Genomic DNA, 15,006 nt, shown 5'->3' with positions numbered 1-15,006 from the left:
GCCTTGGTCATCCTGCAGAAAATTTTCACTTCATGAACTTTTCTAAGATGATTGAGTTTTATCAGTGTTCTCCTTTGTGACTCTTGTAAAGAACAATGCTATCAAATAGTGTCTGTCTTTTTATTTGCTCTGTGTGTAGTCTGTGTTTCTTTCTTCAGAGTATACCACAGAGGAAAGGTTAATCTGAGTTCCTTAACTGGGAAGTGATTCTGATGGATTTTTTTTCTGATGAAACAGTAATGGTTTCTCTTTACAGTCAGATATGATAAGCTTTTTCTATAAATATTTATTGTATGTTCATTTTCTTGCATATAACAGAGTAAAATAGTTCGTGTGCTAAATCTTTGGCAAAAAAATGGAGTATTCAAAATTGAAATTATTCAGCCTCTTTTGGACATGGCAGCAGGAGCCAGTAATGCTGTTCCAGTAGCAGAAAATGTCACCAACAATGAAGGTACAGTGGGGTGTCTGACCGTAAGAAAAGGTCTCAAAGTGCACTGGTGTCTTGGCTCTTCCTTCTGTTTGAAAACATTTTGTCCTATTGTGGTTGGTTGGTTTTTGTTTTATTTTATTTTATTCTTTATATGCCTGTTTGTTTTCTAATGAGAGACAAAAAGGAGCGTGAATTCAGAGAGGGGAGGTGGGGAAGATCTAGGAGGAGTTGGGAGGAAAACCATAATTAGACTATATTGTATAAAAAAAGCTTGATTTTTTTTTTAACAAAAGAAAACTTTAAAAAGAATTGCGTTTCTGTACATGAAATTTCTGAATTGATAGACCTTTCCCATAGGAAGGAAACTTGAGTTTGCATTTGGAAGGTAGTTTTTCTTCCTATAATCCTTCTTTTCAAACGAGAATATGCACACACACCCCTACTGTACTAATGACAAGTTAAACTGAACGGAATTTTGGTTTAGCAGCAAAACTTGAAAGGCCTTTTAAACCAGGGGTGGGGGGAGGGTGTTGACTTTTGTTCTTGTTTGTTTGGTTGGTTGGTTTTTTTGCGGCCTAATGCACTTTGCTTTTTAGGCTCACCTCCACCCACAGTAAAAGCCTCTTCTGAACTTGCACAAGCTCCCACAAACTCCATGCCTGCTGTACCACAGTTGCCCAGCTCTGATGCCTTTGCTGCTGTGGCTCAGCTGTTTCAGACAACCCAAGGCCAGCAGGTAAGCTGCTTAATGCTCCAGTGGCTTGCAGAGCTAGGTTCTGTTGGTGCTGTTTCCCATAGCTCCTTCATATGCTCCTTGATGGGAGAGTATCCTTCGCTAGGGAGCTAATGTGATGAGTTAGAGCTAAGAAGGCAATGCGGATGTGAAAAATAAGGAAATGGTAGTACTTCTTTGATAGACCTTGAGCTGTTGAAGTGGCAGGTGTTGTTGCTCACAATTCTAGTATTTCGGATTGATTCAAGATTATATGGAATGACATTTTCTGTATTTCTAGAAAAGTCGCTGTTAAAATTCCATGTGTTTTCTCTTTTCTTTGAGCTTTGTTTGTCTCTTTGGGATTGTCAGCATACATTTGTAAGCAATACCCTGTAATATGTTCATTCACAAATTTAGCCATTAGTGAAAGGTGGATTCTTTGTCCAGTTTACTTACTGCTTATGCTATTTCAGTCCCTCTGAGAGTCTTTGCTTTGTAGTAAATTAACTTTGATGATGATGCTTTGTTGTGTGGTTTATCGGTTTTCCCATTCTTTAAGCTGCAGCAGATCCTTCAGACTTTTCAACAGCCTCCAAAACCACAGTCTCCCGCCCTTGACAATGCTGTGATGGCTCAGGTTCAGGCTATTACAGCTCAGTTAAAGACAGCTCCTACACAACCACCTGAGCAAAAAGCTGCTTTCCCCCCACCTGAACAAAAAACTGCATTTGACAAGGTACGCTTCTCACATCACCCCACTTGTCTGTCTTACCCATGTGCATTGTGGGCTCTCTTCCGCAGCTTCTCTGGATTGTTTGTTTTTGTCTGTGGTTTGAGTTTTCCTCCTCAATATCAAAATGTTTTTTCCTGGTTACACATGTCATGCAGGCTCACTATAAACAAGTTTAAAGAATAAAGAACAGCAAACAGAAGGATTCTGCCCCACTCGTCCCTAGCAGTGATGCTGTCGGGTTTTGTTGTATGCTTTTCCAGAAGTAATGTACTATGAGTCTGTGCTTTTGTTTTGATCTTTATCATTAGGTCTGTGTACATTCTGCATGAATGGTTATTAAGACTCCAGTAGATGGAGCCCTCAGATTATCTGTTTTGCTACTGATAGATAGACATTTGCTGTTGCTGTGATAACTGTACTTACCATGTCTGTGATGTGAGTCCTGGGGTGACCCCAGCATCTCTCTGCTTACTCAGTGTGCCTTTGCCATCCTTAGCTCTGTTTCTGTGTGATTGGGACAAATACCAAAGAGAACAAATTGAAAGGGAAGATTAATTTTGGTTCCTGGTATCAGAGAGTTGAATCCATGGTTTGCAGCAGGACCACATGGCAGATGAGCCTCTTTGATTTAAAGTGGACAGGAAGCAGGGGAGGGGAAAAGGATCCTGAAAAACATGCCCTTGGTAGCTTTCTTTCAACTAAGTGCCATCTTCCAAATTTTCACTGTCTCCCAAAAAGGCTACCAGCTGGGAACCAAGTGTTTACTTGAGCCCATGGGAGCATCTCAGAATGAAACTTAATAGGCATGTTTAAAATACTGCCAGCAGGGACGTGGGTAAGCTGTGGGTGAGCTGTGGGGTTCAACCTAGACAGCTCTACTTTTGTCTTGTGTTTTTGTTGGGGTTATGATTGTTTAAAATTTCTTTTTCCAGTTTCATAGTTTAAAAAAAGATAATTTTAAAATCATAGCATTAAATGGCATGTTTGATTTCATGAGCTCTAAAATTTATGATTATTTCTAACATAAGATAAAAATTTTATCTGCCAATGATTAGTAATCAGTGCTGTAGATAAACGCCAGTTTTCATTATTTTAGCTTAATGGTTAATAAGTGACTACTGATTGTAAAAAAGACTGGATTAAATTTTGAGTGAAAAAGAAGTAAACCGGGCTAGAGAGATGTTGTGGCTAGTAAAGTTTTTGCTGTGCCCAGCATGGTGACCCCAGCTTCCATCCTAGTATCCATGTAAAAGCCACATGGAGATTGCTGGTCATCCAGCCCAGCCGAGCCGGTGAGACCAAGACCAAGACCAGGTGATGAAGATACTGAGCACAAACCTGTCTACACACACACAGGAGGAGTGTATATTTGTAGGGAAACAGAATAGAATTGTAAAGCAGAAGAAGCTGTTCCAGGGTGCTTTGAAAAGCTGTTTTGTATTTGTGCTTGCAAGTCTATTTCCATGAGTAAATGAACATAAATTCCTGTGTGGTTTCCATTTGGAAATCTCTGTTCTTTATTACCACCACCACCACCCATTCCACCCTCAGAAGTAAAGCTCTGTATTCTTCTAATAGTTCTCTGCTTCCTGTGTCCTGTGTTTGTCTCTCTATCTTTCTGGAGTGAAGTCTGTTTTACATTATCATTCAAGGGTTTTTTAAGTGCTTCTATTTTTTTTAAATATTTATTTATTTATTTATTTAGTATGCAATATTCTGTCTGTATGTCTGAAGTCCAGAAGAGGGCGCCAGACCTCCTTACTGATGGTTGTGAGCCACCATGTGGTTGCTGGGAATTGAACTCAGGACCTTTGGAAGAGCAGGCAATGCTCTTAACCACTTAGCCATCTCTCCAGCCCAAGTGCTTCTATTTTTAACGTGGCTAATTTACCTCTTTTTTTTTTTTTCTCTCTATTCCTACTTGTTTTCATGCCTGATTTTTGTTGTTTGGGGGGGGGGGGTTCTTTTTTTGTTTTTGTTGTTGTTTTGTTAACACTGCCTTGTCACATCAGTGTTTATTTCTGCATCCTAACAGTTAAAGAGATACATATATCTGGTGCTGGGAATTGAACTCAGGGTCTTAGCCAGTGCAGGTACCTGAACACTGAGCACATGTATACATGCTGTACTTCCAAATGTCCCTCTGCTTAATTATTTCTCAGGCTTACTTGGGCTATTCCTGGTCTTATGTCTAGGTTCTTCGTATAAATCATAAATAGTATCTATGATGGCTGAATGAATGGATGGGAAGATTCTTCTTAGGTTTATTTTATATGTATAAATGTTTTGCCTCGGAGTATATCTGTGATCCATGTGCATGCCCAGTGCCAGTGGAGGTCATAGAGGGCATCAGATCCCCTAAAACTGAAGTTACAGATGGTTGTGAGTCACCATGTGGGTGTTGGGAACTTGAACTGGGTCCCCTGGAAGAGCAGTCATAGCTCTCAGCTGCTGAGTTGTCTCTGCAGCTGTGTGAGATGTTAGTGTAAGAGAACATTCCGAGGAGCAACAGACTAGAAATTGAGGTACAGTTTTGTGCTGCGGCCCTTGGGAAGCTTCTTCAGGACACCCTAGTTCTTGTTGTGAAGATTGAGTCCAGAGCCCTCTTACTTTTCTGTTCATTAAGTGATAATGTGATCTCAAATATTTTTCCTTCACAGTGACAGCCATATGACATTGGACCTTACAGCTGTTCTCTATATTAGATATCAGAGTTTTAACATACATCACCCATCAAAACCTGCTTATTGGGTGGACATAAATGGACCTCTTTTGCTTTGGTATGCACTGCTCCAGAATCTCCACAGTAAACTCCAATGTTTTTCTGGCTTTTCTTTATATAAGCCATACTGCTTTCTTGTTTCGTTTATCCTTGGATTCCTAGCCTTTTTTAATGTTCCTTAGCACTTTGAATTTGGATAATAATGCCATAGAGAAAAGGCTGACTGTTGTAACTGGCTACAGTATTGAGTGCTTAGTTTTCTAGGTGGTTCTCCTGGGATTTCTAGGTAGTGCTGAATCTGATATTCTTCAACATCTGCTCCTGATACTTTTCTTCTTACACCAGTGGTAGGAAATACTGAGTAAAGACCATGGCTATGGGAATACTTAGCTTGCTGGTTTAACTGAAGTAGTTGTTAGTTCCATCAAGTTTCCAAAACGGAATTCCTCTGCTGGCGAGTAGAAGTATGGCTGTGTGTGTGTGCTTTCTGTGTTCTTTTATTGAACTACTGTCTGTTTTCAGCTAGGCACTGGGAGCACTTTTACTCAGATCTTCCTACATCTTTCATTTCCTCTAAACCATTGAAAATTAATTCTTTTGTTAAACTAGAGATTCTATAATTGATTTAAGTCTTTCCAGATCAATATGCATGACTATTAAAACTTAAATAATGTATCTTGTTGGTACCATAAGATAAATTAATATAATATAATCTGCAAAGTACCTGAAGGACAGGAAACAACTAGTGTTTTTTGAATAAAGAAATTTGCTGCCGAATGGCAGTGCACACTTTTAATCCCAGCACTTGGTAGACGAGGCAGACGGATCTCTGTGAGTTAGAGGTCAACCTGTCTACAAGAGCTCTAGTTCCAGGACAGTTAGGGCTGTTACACAGAGAAACCCTGTCCCAAAAAAAAAAAACAAACAAAACAACAATAAAAAATAAAAAGGAAATTTGCTGTGTCATATACTCTTCACACTGGGTTTAGTTCTGTGTGCCGTCTTGTCTCAGGAAAGCCCATCCAGTCATGACTTTGAGTTTATAAAGTATACCATAAATCTGTTCTAGGCAGAACAGTGCAGAAAGCATGGGGCAGAAGCCATGGGCAAAACAGGCACAGCTGGAAAGAAACATTTGCATGTTGGAAGCTGAGCACAGGCATTTGAAGTACAAAATATCAGTGTCCACTGTGATTCAATATTCACCAGCTATGGTTTGGTTTATGTTTCTTAACATCCTGAACCTTGGTTTCCTTGTGTATAAATATATATTTTAAAAACTAGATCTATATCACAGGTTTTTTATGATTGCAAAATATAACTGTTCAGTGTTGTACATTCCCTGTTTTTAATAAGAATAATTTTTAAGTAAGTTATAATGTGTGAGAGTGATGTATATATGCCATGGTATGCATACATGTGGAGGTGAGAGGACAGTTTCTAGGAGTCTTCCTCCCCCCCCCCCCCTTATTGGGTTGGGTTCCAAGGATGGCACTTAAAGGTGTCAGGCTTGCATGACAGGCTAACCATCACCCTGGCTCAGTAAATTTTATTTTAAATTACTGTTATTTTTAACTTTTTACCTTAAAATGCTATTATTTTTAATTTTTAAAATTTATTTTTATTTTTAAATTACTGTTCTAGATTTGTGAACTTCTGGATTATTTGAGTTTGTTTTTAAATAATTATTTTTATTTTATATGCATTGGTGTTTAGCTTGCATGTATGTCTGTATGCGGGTATCAGATCTTGGATTTACAGACAGTTGTGAACTACCATGTAGGTCTTGGGATTTGAACCCGGTTTTCTGGAAAAGCAGTCGGTAGTGCTCTTAACCACTGAGCCATTTCTTCAGCCCTTATTTATTGTTTTTAATGAAAGTTTCTGGTAATTGGTATAAGCTGTAAAGTTTTGAGAAAGAAATTGCTAGAGTAAACAGCTAAGAGACTTCTGTTCCTGTCCTACACCATAATTTTTTCTTTGATTATATTAGTATATTCTTGACTGGGCAGTCTGTGGACATAATAGGTCTAGCTGCCTGGAAACACACATGTTGGCATGTATACAGAGCTCTAGAAGCTTCAGTAAATAAATATTTAGATACGTAAGTGTATGGCTGAATTTATTATGAAATAAGCGGTTAATATTCAGAAAGAAAACATTCCTTTTATGATTGGAGAAGGAAAGTAGAATTTAAATTGTATTTTTCTAATGTGACATTTATGTCAAAATTGTCTCTCTTTGGACCAAACTCCTCAGGACATAGAAGAGAAAAAGAAACTGTACATAGTGTGGTAGGGGTGTAGCTGGTGTAGACATCTTTTACTCTGTAAAGTTTCTGGTTTGGTGACTCAGTCTGTATTTTAAGTGGAACATTGCCGTACACATTACAGAAGCTGCTTGATAGATTTGATTATGATGATGAGCCTGAAGCTGTGGAAGATGCGAAGAAAGAGGATGCTGCTGTCACTGCTGTAGCCGCTGCTGCTGCTGCTGCCCCTCCTACACCCGCTGTGGCCACACCTGCCATTGCTCCTGCTGTGCCAGTACCCTCTACCACCTCGCCCCCTCCTCCACAGGTGCCATTGTGAGTCTCTTCTTAATTCTTTGATAGTTGGTAACAGTTACAAAGCATAATCTAAGTAACAGGGCTGAAACACATTTCAGTGCCGTCTTTATTTTATAAACTTATAGTAAGACAGTTTGTATCCTTTTCAGAGTTAGAACTTTAAATGTGCGGCTTTTATGTTGGGCAATATTTGTTGATTACCTGTGACTCCTGAGTGGCATTCTGCAATGTAAATGTGACTAAGAGTCTTAAGGGCTTTTGAATAAGTAACTAAAGTACTCACCTTGTTTTAGTGGCTATCCTGGGGATGGCATGCAGCAGACAGCCTACACACAACATCAAAGTATGGATCAGTTTCCCCCTCGGATGATGGGAATGCAGCAGGATACAGTGCACCATCAGGTACTGTGTCCCCTAAGCCCCACGTTGAGGGCCATTTGTCCTATCCTGTGTCCAGGCGGGTCCTGCCCAGCAATTTGTCCATGCTTGGAGGGAAGCATGAGGATTGAGAGAGAGACTAGAGACAACTGATAGAGCCAGGAGGGCATCTAGGAAATACTGAGATTCGCCTCATGTTTATTTCTCAAAGACTTTATATGCCCTGATCCAAAGAGGAGGGAGGCGGCAAGAGACTTCTTTACCAAGATGCAAAGAACAAAGTAATTAACTTTTCAGTACCCAAAGCATCAAATAACCACACCTTGGGTCAGACCTCCTGTCATCTAACCTTGAAGGAGAGAAGACTAGGTCTGAACTCTCTGACCTTTAGTTAAGGGGAAATGGATCCGCTTTTGTGAGCTCCCACAACCTACAGGCATTTTTCTTGTCTTGAGTTTATGAATTCAAGATCTGTTTTTGGAGACCTGTTTGTACCTCTGAGCATTGTGATTACTGTGTAATTTGCTAAGGAGAACTGCAGCCCCAGTGAAAGCTGTGGAATGGCAACTATTTTGAGTTGCTTTTTATCTTAATTACAAGTTTATAAACATGCTCATCTTATAATAATAGATATTTTAGTTAAAATAGTTTAGTGACATTACAGTTCTGTTTTCTTTGCTGTACGTCTATTTCCTATGTGCTCTGCTGTGGAGTGCTTTCAGCATTGGTGTTGGTAATATAGACCATTGATATTATGCAACAAAAACATATAGCATACTGGAGAGTTAACAGAAATTAGGGGTTGGGTTATTGAATTTATTTTGCTAAATTCTGTAAGCTCACTTTGCTATGAATCTACATTAGGGGTGGAGTGGGGACTTTAAAGACACAGAGCCCACACCCACTACCTTATAATCATTTTAGGTAATCTATGGGATTTGTTTGATTTTTTTTTTTTAAATACTACAGTGGTTTTTGTGCACAACCAGCCTTGGGAAACGTCGCTTTATAGCCTGTGGGAAGGGTGCCTAGATACAGCCTTAAATTACCTGCGAATTTTCTTGTCTATTATTTCCAGATAATTCTTTTCATTTGAACACATATAGTTGGTACTATGATTTTAATGGCTTATTTAGGAGGCCTGTTCAGATAATGAAGAAAACACATGACCATACTGCCAGATATTTTATTACACACATATTAGTACCAATTTCTGTTTGCTGGTTAGTTGTAACATCTCTGACAGTCCTGGAACTCACCCTGTAGGTCAGGCTGGCCTTGATCTCAGAGATCTGCCTGCCTCTGCCTCCTGAGTGCTGGGATTAAAGGTATGCACCATCACTGCCCAGCTCTACCAACAATTTCTTTCATTCATTCATTCATTCATTCATTCATTCATTTAGTGTGCAGTGTTTTGTCTGTCTGTATGTTTGCAGGCCCGAAGAGGGTACGAGATCTCATTATAGATGGTTGTGAGCGACCATGTGGTTGCTGGGAATTGAACTCAGGACCTCAGGAAGAGCAGTCAGTGCTCTTAACCTCTGAGCCATCTCTCCAGCCCTTCTACCAACAATTTCTGAATTCTTATAGAAAGGTATTTTGGGACGTGATTAGTTGAGTACAGTCAGTTGGTGTTGGAATTGTACATGATGCAGAAACGTCAGCTTGTTCTTTGCTCTTATATTGTGAATTTTACTTGAAATTTTAAACACCCTTTGGTAGACTTTTTTAAATCGCACACATAGGAATGACATTAACACACAGTCCCAGCATTTGAGGTACTGAGATAGGAGAATTGTATGTTTCAGGCCAACCTGGGTTACACTGTAAGACCATTTAATTTGTTGTTTTGTTTTGAACTTGTTTCTTTGTAGTTCTGTCTGTCCTAGAATTCCATTTTAAACAAGCCTGGTCTTTAACATATGATACTCAGGTGTATACCATCATGCCTAGGAAACAAAATACTTTTTTTTTCCAGGAATCTAGAAATTACAGCCATTTTTTTTCTTCTGTTATAAAAGCTTACTTACTGTTAAAGAGTTGAAGAAAGACGATTGGTAATTGAGTACCTCTTTGGCTCAGGGTTAGCCTGTCACACTGCTACCTTGGGTAAATAAAACAGTATCTTGAATCACTGTTGAGAATTGTGAGTCTTAGAACCTGTCATCTATGTCATACTTGAATATGTAATAGTGGTTTTGAGAAAAGTTAGACATAGAGAAATTAAATTGCTTTTCTTAATTAAAATTTAATGAAGTTTTATATAAACTAACTTCAAAATTACTTTTGGCTGCTGATACTTAAAATAGATCTAACTCTTTTTTAAAATGAAAGGTTCCACTTCCTCCTAATGGACAGATGCCAGGATTTGGGCTTCTCTCTGCACCTCCATTTCCTCCCATGCCACAGCCTGGGATGGCCCAGCCTGGGATGGCCCAGCCTGGGATGCCGCAGCCTGGGATGCCTCAGCCTGGGATGCCTCAGCCTGGGATGGCCCAACCTGGGATGCCGCAGCCTGGGATGGCTCAACCTGGGATGCCTCAGCCTGGAATTCCCCCAACGCCGCCAGTTCAACCAACTTTCCAACCTACCTTTCAGCCACAAAATGAACCCCTTTCACAAAAACCACATCAGCAGGTAATAGTTTTTGGGTTGGTTTATATGCACATTCCTTCTTCTTTGTCTGCTGTTTTGATTTTTCAATATGTTGAAGATCTTTGGGCAGTCGTTAACTCTTTGTTCTAAAAGTTGAGTGGAAGTCGCACACCACAGTACTATCAACTGTGAGTGCTGAAGCTAGTGTGTGTAGGCGCCTAGTTCACAGTGTTTTATGGTGTTCTGTTATAGTGTCGTTTGTACAGAGTAACTTCCCCCTTGGTTTGCAGACTGTCGAAAGGTTTTGTTTTTCCCTCAGTGGTGGCTAGTTAATAATTGGTCTGACTAAAAATTAGTATTTCTAAGATTTTTGGCCTCTTGCCCTTACGATTTCCAGATTTCTCATTTTCTGATTTTTTTTTTTTTAAAGGAAATGGAAGTAGAACAGCCTTGTATCCCAGAGGTTAAGCGGCACGTGCCAGAGAGCAGAAAATCGAGATCTAGGTCAGCATCCAGGTAACTTACAGGAAAGCTGCAGCTGTGTGTCAGGAGACAGAAGAGTCAGTTACACTGCTTTCTTTGGTTTTGTGTTGAGATAGATAGGGTCTCACTCACTGTGTGTAGAGCAGGCTGGCCTTCAACCTCGAGCAATTCACCTACCTTGCCTTCTGTGTCCTGGGATTAAAGATATGTCCACCATACCTAGTTTGAGGTTTTTCTGATATTCACAGTGTTAACCCTTGATCCATAAGCAGAAGATGTCAAAAGTAATGCTGTTTTTTATTGTTTTAGTCCCATCTTGGGCTTTAGTTATTTGGTAAAGTGCTTTCCTAGTGTGCTTAAAGCCCTGGACTCCATCATTAGCACTTCACGATCTGGTGGTATATACCAGAATCCCAGCCTTTGGGCCTCAGAAGTTGGAGGGAGGCCAGCTTGGGATATATGAGACCCTGTCTGAAAAGACTCAAAAAGTAAAAATGTCTTCAGATCCAAAGCTCTTCTTCACCTACATTTCATTTGAGTTGATGTAGTGCCGGTGAGTATATGGCTTTGTAGGAGTTATATGTTCAGTGTTGCCAATAAACATGGAAATGTCGTAGTGTTCACAGTTCAACTGTGTTTTCAATTGCTAAAGAGAAGACATTTGTAGAAGAAGGTAATAGTAGCAGCTATGTTTCCAGCCCTGAGGACTGGCTTCTTAATCATGCAGATGGAATTGTGGGCAATGTTGGAGATGTTCAGCAGAGTATAGTCACAAGTGGTCTAGCCATGTTTACTTGTGTTTAAATTATATCCATGCAGTCCCTGTTACTGAGTTCTTTTTTTTTTTTTGGTTTTTCGAGACAGGGTTTCTCTATGGTTTTGGAGCCTGTCCTGGAACTAGCTCTTGTAGACCAGGCTGGTCTCGAACTCACAGAGTTCTTGTAGAGTCAAACATTCACCTGGTGTGTTTCATTTTTCAACTTAATATGTGCATCTTTACCTTTGTGCTTCCATCTCATTGATGAAAATGTATTAGGTCACCAAAAAGAAGAAGATCTAGATCTGGCTCTAGGTCTCGGAGATCCCGCCACCGACGTTCTCGGTCCCGGTCCAGGGACAGGCGCCGGCACTCACCTAGGTCTCGATCTCAAGAAAGACGGGATCGAGAAAAAGAGAGGGAACGGCGACAAAAAGGCCTCCCTCAGATCAAGTCAGAAACTGCAAGTGGTAAGTAATGAACCTTTCTGCACACTCACTGTCTTTTCATGGTGTGGGTTAAGATGTTTTATGACTGTTAGTAAAGCCATAAATGAAACTTTATCATTATGATTGAGTTTTATTCTGAATAGTGTTTCCTTATGTCTTCCTTGTGTACTGCACAGTCTTAGTGCTTCTTTATACAAGAAGGTGTCTTTCCACTGGCATAACTATGTCCTTCTTTGATAAAGATTTAGCCGTTTATAAATTATGTTAGCTTGTGTTACCTCTTGGTTTTCATCATTTTCGAATATGTATAGTGGAAATACTCTTTTTGTAAATCATTAACTATTACAATTTAATTCATAATATTGATCAGTATTTACAATGAGACTCATACATAGGAGACACCATAAAAAAAACTCAGGTTAGGAGTGAGTGCCTATACATGTTAATGGCTGGGTTGCTTGGCAATAGAGACTTAGGTTCAAGTCAAGAGTGAAATCTTCACAGTGTACAAGAGCATTATCCTACAACATTCTGTTCTTTGCTGGCAGACAATGACAGGCAAGTTACTTAGGACCTGGGTTTTCATGAGCATTTGTAGGTCTAGTCACAAAGTAACCATTGTTTTTCCAATTTAATGTCCTGGTTAATTTCTAAATACCTAATTTTCTAAACTCTTTAAGTGTCTAAAATTTATAAATAGATATTCCTATTTAAACTTTGACATTGTAATGTCAGGTAGAAATGCCATGTAATAATGTGCTGTTCTGCTTGGGATAAAATGACTCTTCTCATCACTGACTTACTTTCAGTTTGTAGTACCACACTGTGGGTGGGACAGCTGGACAAAAGGACTACTCAGCAGGATGTTGCCAGTCTCTTAGAAGAGTTTGGTCCTATTGAATCGATTAATGTGAGTACTTACTGCCCTAAGGGTGCTGATTAAGATGTGCCCAGTTTTTGTTGAGACTCTTGCACTCTGAGGTAGATGTGTATAGGCTTGTAGGAGGCAACTGCAGGCTGGGCTTCTCCTGCTCACTTTAACATTCTCTGTAGTTGTTTCTTGCACAGCCATGTTTAAGTTAAAATGTTTTTCTTGGAAAGTATGTAACAGAATTTGCACAATTCAATTAAAACCAAATTGAATGAGTTTTACCCTCCAGGTCTGTCTTTGAGGGTGGGAGGGGAACACCCACCTTTGTTCGCATTCGGCAAATGCTTGACAAGACCTTGAGCTCTTGCGCAGGGGGTCTACTGCTACTGGCTGGGGTCTATGCCGGGGTCTTTGTTTTTGTCATTGCCTTGTGTAATGCTGAAATATTTTGGACAGATGATTCCTCCCAGAGGTTGTGCCTATATCGTAATGGTTCACAGGCAGGATGCATACCGTGCCCTGCAGAAACTGAGCCGAGGCAACTATAAAGTGAACCAGAAATCCATAAAGGTACATTTTTATCATTTATAAAAGGGTTTAATGCAGAATTATATGGAGTTTTGGGGGGGGGGGGATTTCTTTTAACTATAATTGTGCTGCTTGGAAATGGCCTGAGGCATAAAAGCCTCCTTAAAAAGCTGGGTGGTAGTGGCGGCGCACACCTTTTATCCCAGCACTCAGTAGGCAGAGGCAGGCCTGCCTGGTCTAGAAGAGCTAGTACCAGGACAGGAACCAAAAAGCTACAGAGAAACCCTGTCTCAAAAATCCTCCTAAAAGCAGTTGCACATTAGTTGACATACAGTTTTATGTGACAATTTCTTTAGTTTCTTTTTGATTAAGAAAGTTTTTTTTTATGCAGTGTATTCTAATCAAGCTTTTCTCTCCCAGATCCTACCCCACCCCAATTCCATACCCTCTCTCTTTAAAAAACAAGCAAAGACCCAAAGGGGAAGCACAGAAAACATGATACACTCCACAGATGCAGAATCTGAAACACACAAGCAAAAGATCAGTGAGACAGAAATGCCCAACAAAGCAGCTGAAGACCAAGTTCCCTAACCCCCACCCCCAAAAAATAAACCCAAACTTGTTTAGTGTTGGCATCTACTGCTGGGCGTGGGGCCTCCCCTGAAGTTACTATATCTAGGGGGACTCCCTTGGAAAAGGGTTTTTCCTTTGTAAGAAGATTTCAATTGCAGATGACTTCTTGGTTAGAGGTGGGAGCCATGTCTGCTTCCCTCTCCCAGTGCTGGCTTGAACTAGAGTCTCTAATACCCTTCTTACTTGTCTTCCACACAGCTCCCTAAGCCCTGAGGGGTGTTGATGAAGCTTCCCATTTAAGACTTCGGGGTCTCTGTGTTGTCTCCCATCAACTGCAGGAAGCTGAGCAAGGCTCTGCTCTATGGATATACGAGAGTACCATTAGGAGTCATTTTATTGTTAAGCTAACATAACTTTTTTTCCTTGGATTGTCAAGACAGGGTTTCTCTAACATTGGAGCCTATTCTGGAACTCCCTCTTGTAGACCAGGCTGGCCTTGAATTGACAGAGATCCACCTGCCTCTTTCTCCCAGGTGCTGGAATTAAAGGTGTGCACTGCCACCACCTGGCGCTAACATAAAATTCTTAATAAGTTTTTTTTTTCCTTAATAATGTGCTAGAAACTTAACCAGGATCTTAATGTAGGCTAGATAAGCACTCTGTCACTGCCTCCGGCCAGCATATTTATGTACTTGGGTTATTTAGAAACAGGTCTCAGACTGGCCTTGAACTCAGCTCCTGATCCTCCTTTATCTAAGTACTGGGATTACAGCATGCAATACCACATCTATCTAAGTTTAACTGGAGCTTTAAAGATATTATTTTCTAGTAAATTTTTATATAAAAACATGAATGTTCCACAACTTAAGGTTGAATTAACTGGTAAAAATATTGACAGACATAAAGAAAAATACAAGCACACAAACAACCATCTCTGAGGGGTCCAATTCAGTGTTACCCTGTGTTAGCACCTTCGTCTACCCTGGTGTATACTGTAAAAAAGATGTTGCCATATCTGTAGACCTTGAGTGGTCTACAGTGCAGTGGGCTTCTTCTTGATGAACTTTTTCTTTGTTGTATGCTGGCTCTGCTGGGTGTGAAGAGATTTCTTTCCTGAGGCAAAATGAGAAGACAGAAGAGCCACTAACACATGTCAAGGAGTCTATAAGTGCTATATGGGGACAGCAGTCCAGGGTGCTC

General features: G+C 40.1%; 1 protein-coding gene across 5 annotated transcripts in view; it reads left to right on the top strand.

Moving 5' to 3' along the window:
* Positions 1-15,006, top strand: part of Scaf4 (SR-related CTD associated factor 4) — a 58,017-nt gene that overhangs the window by 26,517 nt on the left and 16,494 nt on the right. For 2 of the 5 annotated variants that reach the window (XM_050164837.1, XM_050164835.1), the window contains exons 5-14: positions 319-454; positions 1,030-1,169; positions 1,708-1,884; positions 6,997-7,190; positions 7,466-7,574; positions 9,885-10,187; positions 10,576-10,649; positions 11,665-11,855; positions 12,644-12,744; positions 13,162-13,275. In XM_050164837.1, the coding sequence (XP_050020794.1) occupies positions 319-454; positions 1,030-1,169; positions 1,708-1,884; positions 6,997-7,190; positions 7,466-7,574; positions 9,885-10,187; positions 10,576-10,649; positions 11,665-11,855; positions 12,644-12,744; positions 13,162-13,275 (1,539 nt within the window). Of the gene's footprint in view, positions 1-318; positions 455-1,029; positions 1,170-1,707; positions 1,885-6,996; positions 7,191-7,465; positions 7,575-9,884; positions 10,188-10,575; positions 10,662-11,664; positions 11,856-12,643; positions 12,745-13,161; positions 13,276-15,006 lie in introns of all 5 variants that reach the window. The other 3 variants (XM_050164836.1, XM_050164833.1, XM_050164834.1) reach the window with 2 other exon arrangements.

This window comes from Alexandromys fortis, unplaced genomic scaffold (genome assembly GCF_014885135.2).
Source record: "Alexandromys fortis isolate MF-2015 unplaced genomic scaffold, M_Fortis_MF-2015_v1.1 scaffold_162, whole genome shotgun sequence".
NCBI classification, from domain to species: Eukaryota; Metazoa; Chordata; class Mammalia; order Rodentia; family Cricetidae; genus Alexandromys; species Alexandromys fortis.
The sequence above is the reverse complement of the archived record's forward strand: the minus strand, read 5'-3'. Positions and strand labels throughout refer to the sequence as shown.